Source organism: Emiliania huxleyi, assembly GCF_000372725.1.
Source record: "Emiliania huxleyi CCMP1516 unplaced genomic scaffold EMIHUscaffold_64, whole genome shotgun sequence".
NCBI lineage: Eukaryota > Haptophyta > Isochrysidales > Noelaerhabdaceae > Emiliania > Emiliania huxleyi.
Genome location: NW_005197198.1, coordinates 78,882 through 102,465, shown reverse-complemented (window position 1 = coordinate 102,465; position 23,584 = coordinate 78,882). Strand labels below are relative to the sequence as shown.

General features: G+C 66.1%; 4 protein-coding genes across 4 annotated transcripts; 2 read left to right on the top strand and 2 right to left on the bottom strand.

Annotated features, from left to right (window-relative positions):
• Positions 1–2,747: 2,747 nt before the first annotated feature.
• EMIHUDRAFT_215094 (hypothetical protein) lies at positions 2,748–9,113 on the bottom strand (the record flags this gene model as incomplete). Its single annotated transcript, XM_005763225.1, has 14 exons — positions 2,748–3,008; positions 3,113–3,193; positions 3,300–3,471; positions 3,951–4,996; positions 5,073–5,198; positions 5,264–5,599; positions 5,679–5,885; positions 5,970–6,011; positions 6,105–6,299; positions 6,469–6,694; positions 7,220–7,497; positions 7,579–7,698; positions 8,261–8,396; positions 9,073–9,113. Coding segments are annotated over 14 exons (3,267 nt in total), but the record flags the coding sequence as incomplete, so codon positions are not given.
• A 3,342-nt stretch (positions 9,114–12,455) lies between these two features.
• EMIHUDRAFT_437728 (hypothetical protein) lies at positions 12,456–13,079 on the bottom strand. The gene has a single exon (XM_005763224.1). It carries the CDS (start codon positions 12,911–12,913, stop codon positions 12,569–12,571), a length of 345 nt encoding a protein of 114 aa, XP_005763281.1. The 5' UTR covers positions 12,914–13,079; the 3' UTR covers positions 12,456–12,568.
• Positions 13,080–19,581: 6,502 nt separating this feature from the next.
• Positions 19,582–19,974, top strand: EMIHUDRAFT_215092 (hypothetical protein; the record flags this gene model as incomplete). The annotated part of the gene is made up of 1 exon (XM_005763223.1): positions 19,582–19,974. One exon carries the CDS (start codon positions 19,582–19,584, stop codon positions 19,972–19,974), a length of 393 nt encoding a protein of 130 aa, XP_005763280.1.
• Positions 19,975–21,353: 1,379 nt separating this feature from the next.
• Positions 21,354–21,942, top strand: EMIHUDRAFT_215091 (hypothetical protein; the record flags this gene model as incomplete). The annotated part of the gene is made up of 3 exons (XM_005763222.1): positions 21,354–21,368; positions 21,528–21,741; positions 21,881–21,942. The coding sequence occupies 3 exons, from the start codon at positions 21,354–21,356 to the stop codon at positions 21,940–21,942; spliced, it is 291 nt and encodes a 96-aa protein (XP_005763279.1).
• Positions 21,943–23,584: the final 1,642 nt, after the last annotated feature.

Here is a 23,584-nt window from a genome sequence, read left to right as displayed (position 1 = left end):
TCACACCGCTCGCACTTGGCGAGTCCAGGCGTGGCGGCGACGGAGCCCGGCGAGCACTCCGCCGGCGGCGCAGCCCCGCCGCCGCATGACGAGCCCGCCGGGCAGTCGAAGCAGTCGGGCAAGCCGTCGCCGTCCGTGGAATTGGCGTATGTACCCGGCTCGCACGCCGCGGGCAGTTCGAGCGACGCGCCGACCGGGCAGAAGCTGCCAAGCCCGCACCGGACGCAGCCGGCAGCACCGATGGCGTTCTGGTAGGATCCCGCCTTGCACGGCTCGCACTCGGCGTTGCGCGAGCCGGATGCGAATGTGCCGGCGCGGCAAGCCATGGGAGTCGCGCTGCCAGTGGTGCAAGCGTGGCCCAAAGGGCAGTCCATGCAGCCGCCCGCCGAGTCAAGATTCGTCTTGTTCGAGTAGCTGCCAGCCTCGCACGGCAGCGCCGCCGCCGCGCCCGGCTCGCAGAAGCTGCCTTGCTTGCACGGCTTGCACTCCGTCTTGCCGCCCATGTCCTGGTACGTGCCGGCGGAACAAGCCGTGCACTCGCCCTGCCTGGTCTCGTTCGTGTACGACCCCTTGGCGCACGCCGTCTGCTCGGTGGAGCCGGTGGTGGCGAAGTAGCCCGGCGAGGCGTCGGTGCACTCGCTCGCGGCGGAGAGGTTGGTGGCGGTCGAGTAGCTGCCAGCCTCGCACGGCAGCGGCGCCGACGCGCCCGGCTCGCAGTAGCTGCCTTTCTCACACGCGCGGCAGCCTGCAGCGCCCGTGTCGTGCTGGTAGGTCCCGCCCTCGCACGGCTCGCACTCGGAGAGGCCGCCCGTGACAGCGAAGCTACCCTTTGCGCAAGGCGTCTGCTGCGTCGAGCCCGTGGTGGCGAAGTGGCCCGGCGAGGCGTCGGTGCACTCGCTCGCGTCGGAGAGGTTGGTGGCGCGCGAGTAGCTGCCAGCCTCGCACGGCAGCGCCGCCGCCGCGCCAACAGCGCAGTAGCCGCCCGCCTCGCACGGCTTGCACGCCGTCTGCGCCTCCTCGTCCTGGTACGTGCCGCCGGAACAGGGCGTGCACTCGCCCTGCCTGGTCTCGTTCGTGTACGACCCCTTGGCGCACGCCGTCTGCTGCGTCGAGCCCGTGGTGGCAAAGTGGCCCGGCGAGGCGTCGGTGCACTCGCTCGCGTCGGAGAGGTTGGTGGCGCGCGAGTAGCTGCCAGCCTCGCACGGCAGCGCCGCCGCCGCGCCAACAGCGCAGTAGCCGCCCGCCTCGCACGGCTTGCACGCCGTCTGCGCCTCCTCGTCCTGGTACGTGCCGCCGGAACAGGGCGTGCACTCGCCCTGCCTGGTCTCGTTCGTGTACGACCCCTTGGCGCACGCCGTCTGCTGCGTCGAGCCCGTGGTGGCGAAGTGGCCCGGCGAGGCGTCGGTGCACTCGCTCGCGTCGGAGAGGTTGGTGGCGCGCGAGTAGCTGCCAGCCTCGCACGGCAGCGCCGCCGCCGCGCCAACAGCGCAGTAGCCGCCCGCCTCGCACGGCTTGCACGCCGTCTGCGCCTCCTCGTCCTGGTACGTGCCGCCGGAACAGGGCGTGCACTCGCCCTGCCTGGTCTCGTTCGTGTACGACCCCTTGGCGCACGCCGTCTGCTGCGTCGAGCCCGTGGTGGCGAAGTGGCCCGGCGAGGCGTCGGTGCACTCGCTCGCGTCGGAGAGGTTGGTGGCGCGCGAGTAGCTGCCAGCCTCGCACGGCAGCGCCGCCGCCGCGCCAACAGCGCAGTAGCCGCCCGCCTCGCACGGCTTGCACGCCGTCTGCGCCTCCTCGTCCTGGTACGTGCCGCCGGAACAGGGCGTACACTCGCCCTGCCTGGTCTCGTTCGTGTACGACCCCTTGGCGCACGCCGTCTGCTGCGTCGAGCCCGTGGTGGCGAAGTGGCCCGGCGAGGCGTCGGTGCACTCGTTCGCGTCGGTGAGATCCGTCTTGTCCGAGTAGGTACCCGCATCGCACGGCAGCGGCGCCGACGCGCCCTTGGCGCAGTAGCTTCCCTTCTCGCATTCGCGGCAGGACGTCGCGCCCGTATCGTTCTGATAACTGCCGGCAGGGCAGTCCGTGCACTCACTCAGCCCGGGCTCGCCGCCAAACGTCCCAGCACGGCAGCTCGCGCAGGTCTCGCTGCTGTTTGCGCCGGTGATCGGGCTAGAGGTTCCGGGGGGGCACTTCTGACAGGCGTCGGGTGAGCTGCTGCCCGTCTTCTCGTTGTACCTCCCCGCAGGGCAGGGTGTGAAGCCGCCACCGCAGTCATCTGTGACTTCGCAGTACCCACCCGCGGCACACAAGTCGCACGACGTCTGGCCGCGCTCCGCCTGGAACTCGCCAGCAGGGCACTGCATGCACGCAGCCTGGCCGGTGAGGTTCTGGTACTGCCCTGCGGCACAGTCGAGGGGCTGGATGGTGCCTGCATTCGGGCAGAAGCGTCCCGCGGGGCAGTCGGTGCAGCCGGTGGCGTTGAGCTGATCGGCGAACGTGCCGGGAGGACACTCGTCGCAGGGGTGGACCGCGCCGGCTGTGGACTGGCTCGTCCCCGGAGAGCAAGGGAGGCACGACTCGGCACTGGCTGCGCCAATCACGGGCATGTAGAAGCCCGGAGCACACGGGAGCGGTTCCGCGGTGCCCTTGGGACAAAAGTGGCCTCGCTTACACGCACCATCGCAGGAGGAGTTGGTGAGGCCGCTCCTGTTCCCATAGTAGCCAGCAGGGCAGAGGTTGCACTCGGGGACGCTGAAGTCGCCAAAAAAGGAGCCCTTGCGCGGCATCCAGCTGCCCAAGCGGCAGTCCCAGTCTATCGGCTTGTCGGTCTGTATCGTGGCACCGTCGTTGTCGTCGCCAGCGGTGTTGCCGGTGAAGGAGGCGGCGCTGATCGAGGGGTGGGTTTTGTCCAGGTACAGCACCGAGCCTGAGGTATCTGCGCTGTTGTCAATAAAGTCGACACCCGCGATGGAGAGGGATTCGCTGCTCGTCGCCCTGACGACGCCGCCGTACTGCGGTTGCGAGGAGAGAGCGGGGTGAGGCAGCCATGGCCCTCTTATCTCTCGCCCCGCTGCCGTGCGGCGCTGCTGGAGTGCGGCTGCTCTACGCGGCGCACCAAGCCAGCCGAGCAGCCCGACACGGTCGAGCCGATTATCGAGACCGTACCGCTGCTCCACGCGTAGACGACGCCGCCGTTCTGCGGTTGCGAGGAGAGAGCGGGGTGAGGCAGCCGTGGCCCTCTCGATCTCTCGCCTCGCTGCCGTGCGGCGCTGCTGGAGTGCGGCTAGCTCTACGCGGCGCACATCAGCAGAGCAGTCCGACACATCCGAGCCGATTATCGAGACCGCACCGCTGCGAGACGCGTAGACGACGCCGCCGTGCTGCGGTTGCGAGGAGAGAGCGGGGTGAGGCAAGCCGTGGCCCTCTCCATCTCCCGCCCCGCTGCCGTGCGGCGCTGCTGGAGTGCGGCAAGCTCTACGCGGCGCACCCCGTACGTGCCAGTAGCCCTGCAGTCCGTGATCGTCGAATCGATGATCTCGACTTCACCTGCGCCGTCCGCGTACACAACGCCGCCTCTGTCCGCCTTCCCGTTGACGAGGGTCAGCCCCCGCAGGGTGAGGCTGCAGCCGCCCCCGAGGTAAAAGAGCCTGGTCTGTTCCTGGCCGTCGAGCGTCGCGCCCTCGCCGCTGCTCGCGACGGCCACGTTGATGTCGGAGGAGCAGCTGATCTGGCTGCCCAGCTTGAAGTCTGCCCTGGGCGGCAGGTAGATTGCGACGTCGGCTTGCGAAGTAGCAGCCTCCGTGATCAGGGAGCGGAGCTCGGCCTCGCTCGCCGCGGCGACATCGAAGCCGGGGAACACCGGCGGCGTAGAGGGCGGAGAGGGCATGGACGGCGGCAGAGGCGGCAGCGACGGCGGCGACGGAGAGGACGGAGGGAGGGGGGCGAGGATGAACGTCTCGCTGCCGTAGGATCCGGAGCCGAGCGTGAACGTATAGCCCGCACCCTCCCACTCGTTGCCGTTCCAGCCGTCGCCCCACGAGTCGTACATGTCGAGCGTGCACTCGCCGGGCGGCGCGGACAGGGTGCCGGAGTAGGGGGCCCCTCCACTGCCGATCAACGCGCCGCTGCACGTCAGGTCCCACGACACCTCGGACGGGTAGCTGCCGCCACCCACAGTGACCTGGAAGTCGCCCGAGCCAGACGTGTGGTCTGATGGTGCACATGCCAGCGGGAGCAGCGCGGCGAGAATCAGCAGCCACGCGCCACGCCTCGCCCCCGTCCGGCACCGCACGAGGCGCCCCGAGCTGCTCCTCCGCACCGAGAGCAGCACGCCGCCGCACGCTCCGAGCAGCAAGAACAAGGCGGCCCAAAACTGACAGCGCTGCTGGGTGCGGACAGGCGCGGAAGAGGAGGGTCCGCTCATGAAGGGAAAGTGGAACGGGCAGGGCAGGTCGATGGAGAGCAGCTTGTCGACCGGCGGGTTCGCGGGCGGCTTGTCGGTCTTGGAGCGCTCGTCGGTGAGTGCGTGGTGAGGCTCCGCATGCCACGCAACGGGGGCGGCGCAGCGTGGCTGCCGGTCGGCGCACACACGTGAGACGGAGGAGATATCGGACTGGACCGAGTTCGAATCGGAGATCTGAGCGGCACGGACCTCTGCAGGCCATGCCGGCTCCGCGAGAAGAGGGCCGATGGCCCGGCCAAGCTGGAGGAAGAGATCCTTGGTTGTGGCTGGAGAAGCGGTCGCCAATCTGTTCACCCGCCACTCGCCGCCGGCGTGCATGCTAGAGACGGGCGCGCCGAGGCCAGTCTCAACCAGCTTCTCGGGCGTGTTCCCAGCGTCGGCGGACCGCATCTCCGTGCCGTTCACGGGCAGGACGGTTTCGCGAACGATGATCCCCGATCTGCTGCTGTAGACGGGACCGACGAGGTCGATCTCAGGCTCGCCCTTGCGCTCCATGCTGTTGCGCGAGGCCGGGACGGTCTCCAAGTCGGCCCCGCCCTACTCGCAAACACACAGGCAATCCGTCAGCGGGTGACCAGGGCTCGCACACAGAAACAGGCAGAGGGGCGCTCACCGGCTGCTTCTCGTAAAAGTCCTTGACGGACGCCGGCGGCTCGCCAATCAGGTGCAACGGCTCGCCCACCGCCTCTTTGATCGCTTCCATCAGTGCTCCCCACGAGCTCCCGTCCTCGTGCCCGCCCTGAACAGCGCGCGGGCTGTTAGTCACGAGCTGGCGAATACTAGCACGCTCGAGCGAGCGCGCACCGGGTGGTTGGCGGGCGCGCTGTCCGATGACACGATGGCTGCAAACGAGCTGGTGTCGTTGCCGCCAACCTCGCAGAAGCCGTTGGGCGATGCCGGCGTGAACGGCTTCGCGACGGTTGCGGGAGGCGATGTCGGCCACGGGGAGTCGTGCCGCTGCGAGGAGAGAAGCGCGGAAGTGGCAGAGTACGAGGAGTGCGCAAACGCGGCTCCGAGGCAGATCAGCGCGAGGATGCCAAAGAGGCGGAGCAAGTTGTAGGACTTTGGCCACGAGAACCGGCCGGCGGCAGAGCCCTCGGGCGTGGTAACCGTGGTCGTCTCGACGTCGACCGTCGCGCCCTGAACAAGAGGGCGCGAGACTGGCCGTGTGAGAGCGGCGAGCGAGGGAGGAGGCCGCATAAATGCAGGCGGCGCGCACCGAGTCTCTGGTCGGCGGCGTGGAGCCGCGGGGCACCTTGCCGGTGCCACCGAGGATGCCCTCGTTGCCGTCCGTTCCGAGCAGGGCCCCGAACCTGTTGCTGCCGCCGACCGGGGTGGTGTTCTTGGTGCGGACGATCGGGGCGGATGCGCCCTTGCGCCCCTTCTTGCGGCGCGGGTTCGACGGGGTTGTCCGGTCGGAGATACCCTGCGCGCGCGCAAGCGGTGGGTGCGTCAATAGTTGAGGCTCTGCGCGTGCACCGCAGCCGATCGGCGCCGTGGCGGGCTTCACCCCCGGAAATTCCTTGGCCGAGACGGTCCAGTCGGCGTCGCCCTGCGCAATGAAAGCGGGGTGGGGTCGAGGAGTGGGTCGGCAGACGCACGGCGCAGAATGCAAGGCGCTCGCCGCCGGGGCGGGCGTCTCCACCGGAAACTCCTCGCTCGACGGCAGCGGCGCGCCGCCGGTCGCCGCCGGCGTGAGAGCCGGGGCACTTTTGGTGACGCCGTTGGGGGCCGTCGGTGGGTCCATCGGAGTGGTGTTCTTGGAGCAGTCGACCAGGCTGGGCTCGCCCTTGCGCTCGATCTTGCGGAGCGGGGAGGGGGTCGTCCACTCGTCGATGCCCTGCGCGTGTGCGAGAGGCCACAGGGTCAATATGAGTACCGCACGTGGGACTCCCGTGTCCCGGCAATACCCATGTCCATGTGTGACGTGCTCGATCGAGAGGGCGAATGCAAATCGTGTGAGCGTACAGCGGTGCAGGAGACGCTGCAGGGGGCTGCAGGGCGCTCACCGCCGAAGCCGTCTCCTCCGGGAACGTCTTGGCCGACGCCGGTGTCTCGTCGTCCTGGTAGCAGGGGCTCTCCAAGGAGAAGGCTTGCGCGAGGACACCCAGCGCCTGCCAAACGCGCTCGACGAGGAGGGCCGCCGCCTTGGAGTTGTCGGACACGCACAGCATCTCCTGCAGATCTTGGATGTCGTTCTCCAAGAACATCCCGGTGATCTTGCCGGCCCACACGCTGTTGAGCGTCGACACGATGTAGTGGATGCGGTTGCCAATGCAAGAGGTGTCCATGCATTGCGACGACTCTGTCGCCACCCGAGCCAACGCCACCCACCCCGCCAGCAAGACCATGTCGATGGCCACGCCCAGCTGCGAGTTGAGCTTATCCGCGAGCTCGGCTGCCGCGCGCCAGTCATCGCCCGTGGGCCAGAGCAGGATCATCTCGTCCTCGAGCGATGCGGGCTCGCCGTTGGACGGGGTGACGTCCTCGAGCGATGCGGGCTCGCCGTTGGACTTGGTGGCGGACTCCTCGGCGGCGGCGGACTTGGTTGCGGAGGACTCCTCGGCGACGGCGGACTTGGTGGCGGACTCCTCGGCGGCGGCGGACTTGGTGGCGGAGGACTCCTCGGCGGCGGCGGACTTGGTGGCGGACTCCTCGGCGGCGGACTTGGTGGCGGACTCCTCGGCGGCAGCAGACTTGTTGTCGGACTCCTCGGCGGCGGCGGACTTGGTGGCGGAGAACTCCTCGGCTGCGGCAGACTTGGTGGCGGACTCCTCGGCGACGACGGCCTCCTCAGTGGCGGACTCCTCGGCGACGACGGCCTCCTCAGTGGCGGACTCCTCGGCGGCGGCCTCCTCGGTGGCTGCCTCCTCGGACTCCTCCTCGGTGGCGGACTTGGCGGCGGCCTCCTCGGTGGTCGCCTTCTTGGTGGCCGCCTCCTCGGCGGTCGCCTCCTCGGTGGCCGACTCGGCGTCCTCCTCGGCGGCGGCGGACTTGGCGGCGAGCTCCTCGGCGGCGGCGGACTTGATGCCGCACGCCTGGGTGAGGGGAGAACACGCAAGTGTGCGGAGACAGGGAGACCGTAGAGATGATGACAATCCTGGCGTGCGCACACTCACCTCGGCTCCGAGGTGCGACGGCGGCGACGACAAGTAGATCTCGTCCACATCGCCGTCGGGCTTGGCCGTGTCCACTGCGGGCTTGGGCGCGGCCTTGACGTCGTCCTTGACGCCGCACGCCTGTGGGCGAGAGCGGACGCAGCTGTTCGGAGACGGGGAGATTGCACGGAATGTGCTCTTGGCGTGCGCACACTCACCTCGGCTCCGAGGAGCGAAGGCGACAGCGACGTGATGCCGACAGGAGCCGTCGGCGCAGACTCGGACGGGACGTCATTGCCGTTGCCGATGACGTCATTGAGCGACGCGGGCTCGCTCTTGGACGAGATGCCGTCGTGCTTGCCTCCGGCAGAGTCGATGACGGACAAGGGCGGCGACGGAAGTGGCGGGCACGAGGTTTTGTCGACGGTGAACGTGAGGCGCCGCGAGGTCTCGGCGCCGGCGAACGATGCGCCTACCGACGCCGCAAACACGACGCCGACGTACTCGAGCGAAACGGGCTTGCCCTCGGACGGGATGACGTCCTCGAGCGAAGCGGGCTCGCCCGACGGGATGACGGACGGGATGACGTCTTCCTCGGGGTTGTCCTTGGTCACGACGCTGTTCTTGTCGCACCCCTGTGGGCGAGGGAGAATGGGGATCGTGTTGGGAGGAGAGTGGAGATCTGCGACAAGCGCACACGCACCGTCTTTTCTCCGAGGAGCGAAGACGACTTCGACTCGGACAAAACTACCTTAATGCGGCCGTCTCTGGCTGGCACGCTGCCGACCACTATCGTCCCGTTCTCTGACATGATGTTGGTCGAGTTGACTCGTACGTACCTAATACGAGGGGTGGATAGCGAGTGTCTGGTAAATGGGGACGAGCACTAGAGCGCCTCCACGAAGAGGTACGGAAGTGTCATACTGATCTCGGAAGTGATCTCGCGTCATCTCGGACAATCTCCCTCGGCTGACTGCACAGCACGTCGTGTTCGGGCAGTCCTCTGCTCTGAGAGCGTCTTTGAGGGCGCATGGAGAGGAAGGGGGCTGCCGCACCTACTCGCAGCGTATACGCAGCTTGAGGCCCAACACGCAAGTAGCCGCGGCGGATCCCTCGCCCCACCTTGTTTTGGATCTGCGAGCGCGCGGGCGCGACGGCGGGCGAGCGTGCGTCAGATTCGTAAAATGAGATGCGCATGGTGCGGGCTTGCTTCGGGCGGCGCGGGAGCGCAGTAGGCATGGCGGCGATGCGCGGCTGCGCGCTGGGCCGTCGCTCTGCCGCGATCCGGGTGCGCGCCAGATTCGTGTCGCTCGAGCCTCGGAGCGCGCCGCGCGCGGGGCATTCGCAGCAAGGGGGGCACAGGCACGAGCGCGCTGCAGCGCTTGGGCTGGGGGGTGAAGCGGCCGGGCACGCTCGCACAAAGGCCAACACGCGCCGCAACGCGCGGGGCGGGGGCTTAGGCGAGGGAGCGCAACCTGAGCTCCGTGCTAACGTGCAACAAAAAGGGCCTGCAACCAGGCGCCGTGGCAATCGTCGAGCTTCGGTGTGGAAAACATTCGCAGAGACCCCCGAAGAATTCTATAATCAAGCCCCTCGCATACTGAAGCTCGTCGGTGCAATCGGCGAGCGGGCGCAGGAAGACGCCTGCGTTGGTCGGCGCTCACCCCGGATCCTTATTTATTTATCTCTCTCCAGCCAGCCTGAGAGGATGGCCCGTCAACCGTCTACCGGCACCGTTAGACCGGGTACGGCATTCTGCCCTCCAAAAAAAGAAAAACGGCAAAGGAGACCAGCGGGGGGGCTCCTCGCCACACACACGGAGAAGATAGATGGGGAGGCGAAGAATTTTTTTCAGACGGGGTCGGGGAGCTAAGAAGCGCACCCAGAGGCCGGACGATTGGGATAGTTCTATAGACCATAACTTGGAGCACTTGGAGTGCAGTTAGCAAGTGCACGCCAAGGGACGGGAGCACCTGGAGCACTTGGAGTGCAGTTGGTAACCGCCCCGATTTTTTTTATTTTTCCGCCCGCTTTTTATTTTTGAGAGCGCCTTCCTTGTTAATAGTAATACAGACGGATGGTCACGTGCTGTTGCCACACGATACGCACACACCCACACCGCACCGCACTCCGCCCCCCCCCCCCCCCCCTTGACTAAGTTGGAAGGAGATGGGAAAATGGAAAAACCCCAGGAAAGGAGCGGAACAAACACCTATGGGAGGTTGAAGTTGTGCCCCCCCCTAGGAAGGAGAATATCTCGAGGAATAATCCCCGAGAATTGGATCAATGGTGGCAATTTCCCCCCGGCCGCCCCCCCCCCCAACCCCCCCCCCCCCACACACACACACGCCCTCCCCTCCCCTTCGAGCCTCGCCTACACAGACAAAAAGAAATCGACCGCGCGCGTGGTGGTATGCTATGAAGGCAGAGGCCATGCTCAAAGAGAGAGAGAGAGAGAGAGAGAGAGAGAGAGAGGGTCGAGCCAGGTCACTGCCACACCTACGGGCAGCACGCCTCGGCGTTAGCATCGCGACCAACGGCACACTCTCTCGTGTCCTCGGCGCTAGGACTGGAGCCGGGCAGCGATAGTTTTTTTTTTCCTTGGCGGCAACGCGATGGCGGCAAGGCCTCTCTGCGCGCCCACCCTCGTCACGCAGAAGACCAACGGGCGCCGGACCGCGGTGAGACCGCGCCGCCCTCCGCGCCCGCCCGCGCCCGTAGCGTGAACACATACGCGCGTCCCTCGCCGCACGGAAACTTGCGCGCCACCGCGCACACAGCCTCACATGCAGCGCAGACCGCATGCCCGCGCCCTGGGCCGCCGACGACCCGGTCGGGCGGGCTGAGCGGCCGCCGCACACCATCAGGCAGGCGCGCGACCACCCACAGCACGCCGCAGCCCACCGCGCAGCCCTGCCAGCCAAGCCTGCGCCTCCCAGCTGCACAAACAGGGCGCACAACAGAACACAGCAGACAGCACACACCGGCGGCGCGCGCGCAGCACACACAGACGCGCACGCGCATTCAACACGCACACGCGCACAGCACGCGCGCGTCACACGCCAGCGCAGCGCCACACACAGAGCACACTTCCCATCAGCAGCAGCAGCCTGCCACAATCCACAGCTCACACACGCGCGCACACACTCCCCCCTACCGGCGCACGCATTGGGCGTCGCCTCGACACCAGCGGTTGTCCGAGGATTCAGGAATCTAAGTCTGGTCTGCCAAGCAGGCAGCACAAGCAGCCACACAACCCAAAGCTCACTTGTATGGCTGCTTGTGCTGCCTGCTTGGCAGCACAAGCAGCCACACAACATCCCGCTTCATCTCGCCTCCTAGTTTCGCCTCATCTCGCCTCATCTCGCCTCACCTCGCTTCATCTCGCCTCACCTCGCCTCATCTCGCCTCACCTCGCCTCATCTCGCCTCACCTCGCCTCATCTCGCCTCACCTCGCCTCAACCCTCATCTCGCCTCACACCTCGCCTCATCTCGCCTCACCTCGCCTCATCTCGCCTCACCTCGCCTCATCTCGTCTCACCTCGCCTCATCTCGCCTCATCTCGCCTCATCTCGCCTCATCTCGCCCCCCTCACCTCGCCTCACCTCGCCTCATCTCGCCCCTCATCTCGCCGCGTTTTTTCTTTTCTAGACCACTCCGAGACCGACCCAAGACCGACCCGAGACCCGAGACCGACCCGAGATCGACCCGAAATCGACCCGAGATCGACCCGAGATCGACCCGAGATCGACCCGAGATCGACCCGAGATCGGCCCGAGATCGGCCCGAGATCGGCACGAGCGATCAACCCAACAATGCCCCAGAGCCCCCTCCGGGGGGACCCCCCCCCACCCCGAGTGTCCGTGTCCTTCGCGAGTCACCGATGGGGAGCGGGGGGGGGTGCGAGATGCACAGGGGTCGCCGAGCGCGGCGCAGGTTGGGGGACACCGCCACCGATGAGCGCGTTGAACTTTTCACTGGACAAAAAACGCGGCACAGCGGACGGTGCGGGGCGTGCCACAAACTTAGCGGCGAGGCGCGGGACCGTCTGTGGCGAGGTGGGTCGCGCGTCCCCCGATTTCCTCAACTCACGGTCCTTCCCCCGTAAAGAGGACAGTGTGCAGTCCAAGTAGCGCATCTTCGATGCATATTATCTCAAGACTCAAGATGCGCATATCATCTGTAGATGGGGGGGCCGCCGCCCCTGTGCCCTGAGCCCTGAGGCCTGACGCACTTTGGAACTTTGTCTTTGACGATGCCGTGCCGCGTGCGCGGGGCGCGTGGGGCTCTGCGTCTGCCTGTCCGGGTGACTGTGCTGGGAGTCGCGACCCGGTGGAGAAACCTTTCTGCTTAGCCCCTCCCGGCGCGTCCCTTTACGGCGCCATCCCCCGTGTCCCTCCGAAACTCTCTCAATACAGGGGCAGCGAGGGGTCGACGTCTTTCGCCCAGCGGACGACGCCGCCTTCGAGCGAGTACAAGCGCGCCGGCTCGAGGCCGAGCTCGACGAGCGACTCGCACGCGGCGGCCGAGCGAACCCCCGCCTGATGAATAGTTCATTGCTGTTGATCGGCTGGTAATTAAGGCGGCGGCCGAGCTAACCCCCGCCTTGCAGTGAGGCAAGCTTCTCCACACACCACACATACGGAGGGTGGTGTGGGGCTAGGGCGAGGCAGCCCTCGCGACTCCACGTCTAGACGACAGGAGCCCCACGGCGTTCAAAGCGCAAGGCCGAGTGTGTGTGTGTGTGTGTGTGTGCTCCTCGGCTGGGTCCATCAGCACGAGGCCTGCCCCGTCGGGCAGCCCCGCGAGCGCATGGGCGGCCGGCGCGAGCGGAGAACGGCGGGCCGAGTCCCGAGATGCGCTCGTTTGGCACGAAAAGACGAGGCGCCCAAGGGGGGGGGGGGGGGGGGGGGTCAAGTATCGTACCCTAGAAGTTACCCCCTCACACCTCACAGCTCATCTTCCTAGACTCCCGCAAGCCGAAGTTGGTCCAGTGTTTCCGGAGCGCTTTCAACCCACCGTCGCGCCTTTCCAAGAACCTCCGGGCGTAGCATTCAAGGTCCTAATAGTTTGCTGTGAGGCGGCTCGTCGGCTCGACACCCAGCGCGTGTGCTCTTTGCGCTTTGGGCGGCGCTTGCGCTTCTTCTGCTCCGCCCCGCAGGCTTCGCCGTTCCCTTGACCCCGGCAGATCGGGTTCGGGTCCCGCGGCACCGGCGCAAAGGGATCGCTCGGCCGCCATCTCCAGCGGTAGTCCACCTCGAGCTCCGACTCGCCTGCTCTCATTCGGAAGGGGAGCCAGATGTAGCACGCGCCCTCCAGGGCCGGGCCGGCGCTGTCCCTCGAGGGGCAAAGCATCCAGTTGTCGCCGAGGTACACGAAGTACGGCTCTCCGCGCGCCGTCGTCGCTTGGACCACGTAGGTTGGCTGCGAGTTGAACGAGGTCCGTGACCCGGTGGGGTTGCCGAGGTTGAGCCAGGTGGCGTTGTCAAGTGACTTGCCCACGGTCCTCCACAGGGTGACGGCGTTCGGCCACCTTCGTGCGGCAGAGGTAAGGTAAGGTAAGGTAAGCGTCTCCACACACACAAAGTGGTGGGGCAAGGGGGGGCGACCCTCGCATCTCCACGCCCGGACAGGGCAGGAGCCGGCAGAGGTCACGAGTCGGGGAATGATCCGACGTGTCATCAGCCGTGTCGAGGGGTCAATACGGACGGCATGGGCGTGTTGACGGGGCATGGCGTGTCATGCCCGCGCGGGACAGCGCACCAGCCGGTCGCCAGCGACGTGAAGAGGTAAAAGTAGCCGCTGTGCCGAAACATGGCCATCCCTTCGCAGCGGTTCTTCAGCGCGGGCCGGCCATGTTTGACGGTCCTCTCGAGGCACTGCGGGAGAGTGGCGATGATGCCCGCGGTGCCGAGGTAGTCCGGCGTCAGCCGAGAGATGGCGAGGAGCTTGTGGCTGCAGTCGCGGATGAGGTACGCCTGCCCGTCGGTCGGGTCTTGGAACAGGTTCAGGTCCAAGGAGCCCTGGCCGTCCGGGCGGAAGCCTGTGCGACGCGAGAGCGAGTTTCGGAGAAGGACGCCCGGAGGGGGGGGGGGGGGGGCTGGGAAGGGGGGAGCCGCGTGCCGCGCTCCCAGACGTACGGCCCCTCTGGCCGGTCCGCCGTCGCGACGCCCACGCTACGGAGCTGGTAGCCCATCAGCTTGGCGCACGGCGCGCCCGCCTTGTCGCAGAGCGACTGCGCGTTCTGGTAGTACGTGCCGTCGTGCCGCTCCACGGTCCCGCGGGGCAGGTCGAGGTGGAACCACATGACGAACTTGCGCGTCTGCCGGTTATACAGCACCTTTGGACGCTGCACCACCTGCCGGGAGGGCGTCCGGCCGCCTCGTCGTGTCTGTCACTCTGTCTGTCAGCCGTCCGCTCGTGGGCGTCGGTGGCGAGGACGGCGCGTGCGAGAGCAGTGGAGACGTGCACCTCGGCTGGATCTCGGGGCTGGTCACGGGCGGGGAGCAGTGCAAGCTACGTGGACGTGGATCTCGGCTGGATCTCGGTTGGGCGTGCGGATGCGGCGCGGTGGAAACGGTGGTGCGAAGGCGGGCCGGCGAACGTAGGAGGGGTATGCTCGGAGGACTTCGCGCACCCAGCCGCCAAAGCGTGGCTGTTTGGTCGGCCTGTTTGGCTGCGGGCGAGGCTTCGGGTGCCGGATCTCCTCCTGCGCCAGCACGCGGCCGTGGTTCCGCCACGGACCGGCCAGCGAGCTCGCCTAGGATGCGTCACGCGTCAGCCGTTCGTTGTCGCAGCCGTGAGACGCCTGCGGCCACACGGCGAGCTCGCCGAGTAGCAAGCCACCGTCTCGACGAACCGCCGCACAAAGGTGCGCTTCTTCTCCTCCCCGAACCAGTAGTACCGCCCGTTATGCTGCAGCATGCCCGCGCCGTGCGCCTCGATGGGCGCGCCCGCCTAAAGGTAAGGTGCTCCTACTTCCACAAAGGGGGGGGGAAAGGGGGGGGGGGGGGACTCCACGCCTAGACGATAGGAGCCCCCCACGGCATTAAAAGTGCAAGGCCCAGTGCGCGCGCGTGGGCGAGCGGTGTGCGCGCGTGTGTGTGCGTGTGTGTGTGTGTGTGTGTGTGTGTGCGTGTGCGTGTGTGCGTGTGTGCGTGTGTGTGTGTGTGCGTGCGTGTGCGTGTGCGTGTGCGTGTGCGTGTGTGCGTGTGTGCGTGTGTGCGTGTGCGCGCGTGCCTCGTCGAGCCAGGTCATGTCGTTCAGGATGTGCTGCCCCTCCGGCGAGTAGCTCGCGTTCGGGCCGACGGGAGTGACCGGCCCAGCGACCGCCTCCGGCCCGCCGCCGGCCAGTGTGGCGGGCCGCGTGTGCCCGGGGTCCGCCGCCGAACCGGCTTGCCTGGGGGGGTGAGCAGGGTAGAGGGTGTTGAAAAGCTACAGCGGCTCCTTCTACCAATCGTGTTGTGGTGTGTGTGCGCGGGGCGACGGCTTGGGCCCACCCCACCAGTGTGAGGAAAGAAGGTGTGTGCAGCCGTTTGGGCCTGGTGGTGAGCAACGAGGCGAGGCGACGGCGAACCGGCGCTCGAGCCAAGTCCCGCGCCTATGGGGGTGTGAGTGCGGGGTATCGTGCCGTGGAGCGTGGTGAAATATGGAGTCGACGTGCGAAGGTGCGCGCCTTAGGGGGTGTGTGAGTGTGGTATCGACTATCGTGCGCCGTGTATTCGAAGCAACCTCGTGAGTGCGAGAGGGCTACGTCTACAGCGAGTAGAGCCTACACTGTGCGGCGAGTACGTGTCCTCTCGAGTGCTAAGTCGGAACCAAGCGAGCGACTCGTGTCCTAGTCGGAATACAGAGATCTCCTAGATTTGCATTGTTTCTAGGCCCCCGAGAGCCGCCGGCCTGCGGGCTGACGCCGCCGAGGGGGCTCCCGCCCGCCGCTGGCTTCCTCTTCGCACACCGCTCGCCGTTCCGCAACGCGCCCACACCCTCGCACTGCCGCCGCCGCCGCTGCGCTGACGCCGCCGCATGACGAGCGGCCAAATGACCGGGGGCCGCAGATCCCAAGCCACGAGGGCCGTCGGTTGAGCTAGGGAGTCTGGTGGCGGACACCGCCGAAACCTCGCCCCTCGCGGCGACAACCTCCGCCGCCGGGGGCGCTTCCTTCGTCGAGACCACGCGCCCGCTGGCGTCGAGCCCCGCGCAGCAGCCCACGAGCGGAACTCCGGCGGCGAGCGAGGCGGACTGAGAGAAGGCCGACGGCACCGGCGAGAGGATGGCCTAGGGAAGGTGGGGTGAGGTAATCACCTCCACACACAACGTGGTGGGGGAAGGGGGGGAGGGGGGCGCCCGGGGGGAGGGGGGGGGGGGGGGGCAGGATGGCCGCGGCAGGCAGGCAGAGCGCCCTGAGTTCCGGCGGTCGGGTCTCCATTCACGCCCGAGCGATTAGCGACGCGTGGCCCACATCCAGACAGGGAGGGGGGGGCGGGGAGACGGGGGGACGCCCGGCCGCGCCTTGGTGCAGCGGGCGAGGCTAGCCCACGCGAGGATCGTGTCGAGGACCGGACCGCCCGCAAGGACTGTGGCCACCTCCGACCTCGCCCGCGGCGTCCAGGAGATGGTGGCAGTCTCGTTGGCGTCGCGCCACCCGAGCGGGCGCGAGAAGGGGTACCTGCGGTGTGGGAATCGTACCGCACACAGGGCCTCAGGGTGGCGATATGGGCATCGTGCCGAGTGTGCTCGGAGCACCGCTGCGAGCACACACAGCGAACCCCGCTGTGAATACCGTCTCCTCTACAACACGCGGCCGAGCCCGTGTGCCCCCTCGAGTGCAACGTGCCGGAATGCAACGAGGACCACGCTGCTCCGCCTCTAAGGGAGCGGAGCACATCGCTGGGTCGTCGGACGTCGCGTAGAGGCGGAGGCCGGCCGGGCAGCCGCGCAGCTGGGCAGGGAACGCCTCCCTCCCCTCGCAGGCGTGCGGCCAGGCGAGAGGAGGGCGGTCGCTCAGGGGGCACGCCTTGTCGCCGGGGCGGAGGAGGGAGTGTCTGCAGCCCACCCGGTCGTCGACGTGGCCAGTGCGAAGGTGCGCGCCTTAGAGGGGGGGTGTGGGGGAGTGAGTGCGCCCTCTCGTGCGCCGTGTGCTCGGAGCTACCTCGTGAGAAAATGCGAGCCGAGGGCCACGTCTACTACTAGAGAGCGAGTACACAGCCGACTCTACACTGCACGGAGAAGACGCGTCCTCTCGAGTGTCCTCTCTCGAGTGTGCGCGTCTCGAGTGCGCGCCGACGTCGCAGGGCGGGAGCGCGCGCGGACGGACCAGCCTCATGCGGCGCACGCACGGGGGGTAGAAGCGCGCGTAGCCCCCGCTGAGCATCGCCTGCGGGGGAGGTAAGGACGCTCTGGGAGGGAGGGGGGGGGGGGGGACAGAAAGGTCTCTGGGACACTCTGCAGCGGACTACACTCAATCCATCCTCGACCTGCAGGGCGAGGCAGCGATAAGGACGCTCGGGCGTGAGTTGGGGGCCAGGTCTTGGAGACCATATTAAGGCTGCGCACTACACGCCTGCAGGATGCTCGGGCGTGGGTTGGGGGCCAGATGTTGGAGACTATAAGGCTGCACACTACACGCCTGCAGGTGGCCGGCGTCGGCGAGGCAGCGGTCGATCACCTGGGAGAGGGTGTAGAGGGTGTAGCGGATGTAGAGTGTGTAGAGCGATGTAGAGCTGTGGACGCTCTCAAATGCACATTACTAGTAAACAGTTTGAGTGTGCGAGCTGTGTAGAGCTGTAGAGTGTCGACCACCCGCTTCTCAAGGTAGTGGAAGATGACACGCGAGTCAGCTAATAGCAAGCTAATAACAAGCTAATAGTTTGATAGTGACCACCCGCTTCTCAAGGTAGTGGAAGATGACACGCGTCGCCTCGCCCCTCAGCCTGCGGGATGCAGACGCCAGAGTCAGGTGTGGTGAGGGGAGGGGGCGGAAGACGTCAGAGTCCGGGGGAGGAGGACAGTGCGCTAAGAGCAGGTATTGTCGCGCTAGAACGACAGGTATTGCGGTGGTGCAAATAGTAGGTAGTGGCGGGAGCACGGCGGAGAGTACCTAGAAGTACTCGGCGCATCGCGGGAGAGTACACGGGAGACGAGTGCAGGGGGGCTGCAGCTGAGTACCGCTGAGGACCGCTGAGGACAGCTGAACACAGCTGAAACGAGTGCGTACGTGGGTGTATGTCGTCTCGACCGAGTGCTGTGGTCGGCAAGGCACGCGCGGGGCCGAACATATACATTGAGAGCATCTAGGGCCACTCAGCGCGCGCGCAATCTCGTCGCAGCTGCGCGGGCTGCGGAGAAGGAGCACGCCCGGCCCGGGGGCGAGGTCCTCGCCGCTCGCGACAAAGTTGGACACGCCGTCGAGCGCGATGTAATGCGAGAGGTCAAAGTGGCTGCCCCGGCAGAGCGGCATGGGCGCGCGGAAAACGTAGTGGCGCGTGAGCTTCCGCGGGATGCAGAACGCGGTGCGGACAGAGCGCCGCGACTCGTTGTGGTGGAGCAGGAGCAGCTGCATCGCGCCCGCCACGCCGACGATGGAATGGCCGACGCCGGTGCGGCGCCAGCCGTCCACGAGCACGACGCGCCGCGCCGCAGAGTTGCCCGCGGTGTCGGCGAGCCAGCGGCCGGTGGGGCAGGTGGCGTTGCCGGCGGTCGCCATGTGCAACTCGTTGGGCCGGAGAGCGGCCATTTGCCCTCTTTTGACGAGCAGCAACCCAGGAGAGGCGCCGCGAGCTGAGAAAAATGAACCACCAGCTCGACGCTACAAGTGATCACTTTAGTAAAACTGCCCAAGTGCTCCAAGTCGGTCGGGCTGGTGGTTCGACTTTGAAACGTCCGTTTCTCCACCGCTTCTCTTCACAGGAAAATCGTGTGAAGATAAGAAACCTAAAGCACCATGCGCGCTCCGGCGCGTGGGTTGAGATCGCCCCCGGCAGCCCTAGGCCCCGCGCGCGGGCCGCGACCGCGACCGCGGCTCTCGCTCGAGCCCGAACTGCCCGTCAGACATGTCGGACTTGTCGGAGAATAGCGACTAGCACACCTCTGTCAAGAGTCCCCAGAAACCCGAGGAGTCACACAGTCCTCCTGTGTGATGCACGCCCTGCGAGCGGGGCGCGGTGGCTGCGCACTGTGTTCGTGCGTCGCCCATCTCTACTGGGGTGACTGCTCTATTTATTTATTGGAAACACCTAGGTGACAGACCCGTCGAGGTTCTCGAGGTGGGTATCCTTTGGCCGCGTTGGGTTAGCGAGGATTGGTGTAACGCGATCCTCGCAGGCGTGTCTTCTGACGGCCGACCGTCAAGCCCCCGGGAAAGTCAGTGCGGCAAAAATAAGCATCGTGAAGCGAGGCGCCACGTGAATCTGACACGAGCACCTTGCTACACGTGTAGGCGCGAGCCTTGGTTAACCCTGTTACGTCCACATTTCGAGTGAGTGAAAACCAACTCCTGAGCACGGCGCCGCAGGCGCCTGTTGATAGGTCCGGCCGCGGAGGGCTCCGGGTGCCTGAAAAAGACGGATTTACGTGGGCTGTGGGAGATTTACTGTCGACCCAAACGACACTGTGCCGTGATCCTCTCATACAGGGCTAACTAAATATTTAAGCCAAAAAATATTTACCGAGCCGTTTTAAAGTTCCACCGCTACGACTGGAGATATATCGAGATTTGCTCACCATGAGCGTGATGGCGCGAAAGGGTTAAGATGCGCGCCTACACGTGCAGACCCTTATCCTCACGGCACTTTCCGGGGTTTGCCTCTATTCGGTGCTCTGCACCTCTCAGAAAAAACAAAAAGGAAGCGCGAGCAGGCGCCGAACAAAAGGAACCCACGATTGATTGATTGATGGGAAGGCGAAACACAGTCCGACCAACGACTGGGACACCAACGCGTTGGGTGGACGAGACGGGCGATTACCACAAAGAGAAAAACGCGCTGCTGGACGGCTACAGACGCTGAGTCGAGCCGACATCACCCATGTCGCTCATCTTCCTGTCACTCCTCGCCTCGTCCGCCGAGACACTCCGCCTCTACGTCCACCGTGAGGAGCCAAAGCTCGACAACCCAAACGGGCCCTGCTCGACTCTCCTCGACATCGCTCCGTCGGCCGGCGTCGACGGGGCTCTCCGGCTCGCCTCTGCTCGCCTGCAAGTCTCACTCAGCTCGCTTGCCACCGAGAGCGGCACGACCGTCACCTCGCTCGCTGCGCTGGCCAACGACACCACCCTGCGCGCCCTCGAGGCGTCGCACGCAGAGGCGGCGGCGCGGAGAGAGCTCGCCGCAGCGTACCGGCTCTTCCACATGTATGGACTCGCGCCCTTTGACGGCGAGAGCATCAACTTCATCGCGGCCCGCCGTGCCCAGATCTAAAGATACAGATCCGTGTATTCCGACTAGCACTCGAGAGGGAAAGTGCTCGGCCGTGTTCGTAGCCCTCGTACTCAGGCACTCCTCTACGCACGCGGCACGACGCCGCAGTCACGCACTCACGACGGCGCGTTCACGACGCAGGCCCGCGTGCCTGGCTCGGACAGCTTTCTGCTCAACGACTACACGCTGCTGTGGGAGGAGGCGGCTGCAGCCTCGCAGTAGTAGCAGCAGCTGTGCACCAACCCTGGGAGCGCGCTCCAAGATAAGCCACGACGACGACGGTGCATCACCACCTTTGCCACCTCCCGTTCACCGCATGGCCATTGTCGCAGCCACCGACTAGCACACACGGGGACACGGCTGCAGTAAGCTGTCCACAGGTGACCGCCTCCTCGCTCCTCCGCATCCCGCTCCTCGAGGGCGAGCAGAGACTAGATGGCTGGAATCATGACTAGATGGCTGGAATCATGACTAGAGGCTGGAATCATGACTAGAGGCTGGAATCATGACTAGAAGCTGGAATCATGCCTCTCCGCGACCACTAGCGCTCGAGAGGACACGTACTCCACTGCCAGCCTCGCCGCGTTCACGTAAACGCACAACCCAGGGCCCCGAAATCGCACAGTGACAGTCAGACACGAAACACGGGGCCCTTGGCAAGGCGAGGAAAAGCCGTATCGCGCGTCGCTAGACGCCGACTCGGAGGCCGCACCGTTCACAGATAGGTTGACAAGAATTCACATTCACACCTCGTGGATGCGCGAGGCGAGCGGGCCGGCGCGGCGCAGGGGCAGCCCGGCCACCGCAACCCGAGGCTCGACGAGGCGCCGCTCGAACGAGCTGTTCGTTTTCTTCTTTACGCGGGCGGCGCGTTTCTTTTTTAGGCTCAACGAGGCGTCGCTCGAAGGCGCCACGGCCGTCTTCCAGAACCGGCGCCGGGAGAGTGGGAAGAACGGGAAAGCACACACCCCACCAGGGGGCACACTGCACGGGCGCGGGGCGCGGACTACAACTGTAGTGCGCACCAGCGCGGACCCGGTGGTCTGCTCCTGTCGTGGACGCGCCTTCTGTCGTCTTGGTCTCTCCCGGCGCCACGTGAGACGCTGCGTTTGCTCCTTCGCGGCGCAGGTCGGACGTGGCGTGCTTCCTCCACTCTCACACGCTCGACACGGCGACCGCCTCCTAGCTCAGAGGAGGGGATGTTTGGACTGCATGCCCCTATGGTCTCACCGTCTCGAGTCTTGAGTCAGGCGACCGTCGCTTCGCTCGAGGAGGGGGGGCTGTAGCCCGCCGCCGCGGTGATGAACGAGCCTATGGAGGGACTGGTTGGTTGGTTGGTTCACTAGGAGGGGCTGCAGCCCGTCTCGCAAGCGGGCATCATGCTGGCGAACATGGTGGCCCACTCCCACTTCGACTTTTACCAGGCGCACCCTCCCCCCCCCTCCCCCACCCCTCCCCCCACCCCACCCCTCCCCCCACCTGCCCCATCCTCGGCGCGTACGTACGAGAGAGGCCAGCCTTCACCTTCCCGCCCTTCCGTCGGCTTCCGCCAGGGCGGTCCGGAGACCGTCCGGCTGCTCGGCGGCAAAAAGATCATGCTTCAAAAGTGGCACGGCATGTTTGTGGCGGGCGAGAGCCTCGGCGAGTGCTTCTACCTCGCGCTCTCCATCGACCGCGCCTGCCACGCGCAGCGCGCCCTCCTGCAGACCGGCAGGCCGTACCACTCCCCGACGGGGGAAGAGGTGGCGCGCTGGAGTCGCGCCTACGGTGAGATTGCAGCCGAGATTCAGCGAGATTAGCCGAGAGCAGCACTGGCTGCTCGAGGACTCGGTGCACAGCCGACCTCCCCCCCCCCCCCCCCCTCCCCGCGCAGTGGACGACCCCTTTTATGGGGGGTACGACGGAGAGCGCATCTGGCCTTCGATGGTGCGAAAGGTGGAGCGGCTGCAGCCTGACTTTGCTCTATGATGGTGGCTTTGGTGGCCCCGCCCCGCGAGTGTAGGACAGTGACACTGAGTGTTCTTGTGAGTGCGTGAGACACGGCCCCTGCAACAAAGTAACAGTGGGTCGGTGACTTGGAGCTGCGTCGTCGTGACGTAAAGAAGTACCTCAACAAGGAAAGGGGGAGCGAAAGCGTATTGTGCGCTGTCGATGTGCCGCGAGAAGGCTCGCAAGCCACCTTCAGAGATCACAAAAAAGAGATCGCTGTCGACGTGTCGCTCAGATCGCCATCGATGAAGCACTGCACCGCGACGCCTCGCTCAGGGCGTGCGCCGTTGCGCCGCACATGCTGCCTTGGCCGAGCGTTTTTGATCTCTCGGTAAGTGGGCGCCCGCCCGCCGCCTCTGAGGGGGTCGGGCCCCCTAGACTGAAAACAAAAACAAAGTGTAGAAACCGTCAAAAACAGCCTGCGAGAGCGGCGCTGCGCGCCGCCTAGAGGACGACGACATCGAGGATGTCATGTTGCGCGATGGCGTCATCCATTTGCATTTCGTCAAGCCACCTTCATCGTGACCGTCGCCACCCTCGCCACCGTCTCGCCTACGTCGCCGCCGTCGCCATCGTCGGCCTCGCTGCCGAGACGGTGCTGCTGCACCTGACTCAACTCTCCCACCACCCTGGCTCCTATGCCGACGTGTCCCGTGCTCCCCCGTCCGCCGATGTCTCTGCTGCCGCCCGGCGGAGCTCTGCAGCGCGGACTCTCCTCGCCGCCTTCGCTGCCGCTGCATCGCTGTCGGCTCGTCATGTCTGTCTAGGGTCATTGGGGGCGTGCCATCGCTCGTCTCTCTCTCTCCCGGGGTCAGCTCCAAGCTGCCGTGTCGGGACGTCGCCCCCTCGGCTCCCCCCCCCCCCCCCTCCGCTGAACGGTACTGCACATGCTGCGCGTTCTCGCCTTGTCCCAGGAGCCAGGTGCGTGTGTCTAATCGTAGTGGGGGCCCTGGCCCCCCGCTGTTTTCTGTTTTCTGTTTTTCAACACGCCCGCCCGCCCGCCACCCCGAGGCGGCTCGGCCCCCCACTTACCGAGAGATCAAAAACGCTCGGCCCTTCTCGTGGCGAGCAGCTTGGGCTTCTTGCGCATGGAGCCTTCTAGGAGTGGCAGGAGCCCACTGGAGCCCACTACTGGAGCGCAACTGGAAGGTACTGCGCACCGTACAGCACCGTACAGCACCGCGACGTCGCCTGCGGGTAGACAAAAGAAATTCCGCATCGGTGTGCCTTCTTTCTTTTAAGGTTCTCCGGGCCACTTTCGGGGGGCAAACCCTGCCCGCCCCCTAGAACCCCGGGTAAGGCCCAGGTGTGGCCTAGGGCATCAGAAGGGACCAAGAGGAGTCCAGTCTGAGCCATAGAGCCCATGTCTTTGCCCCCGAAGGTCGCGTTCAAATGCCCGGAACGGACGTTACAGTGGTGTTCCGGCCGGCGCGATCACCGAGCTGTGACGCTCAGGGAAGCCCGATGAGGTACTGGTTTCTTTGCCCAGGGCTGGCCTACGGCCCGTGCTGGATCAGCTGAGCAAGGTTTGGGGAGAATCCCCCGGTCAGATCTTCAGATATTTTGACGGATGACCGAAAATGGGCAAAAACGGGGTGCTTACCCCACCAAGCGCAATCGC

What these genes read in the sequence shown, in the direction of transcription:
- EMIHUDRAFT_437728 (XM_005763224.1), bottom strand. Translation starts at nt 12,913, where the DNA reads ATGCTTTGCCCCTCGAGGGACAGCGCCGGCCCGGCCCTGGAGGGCGCG.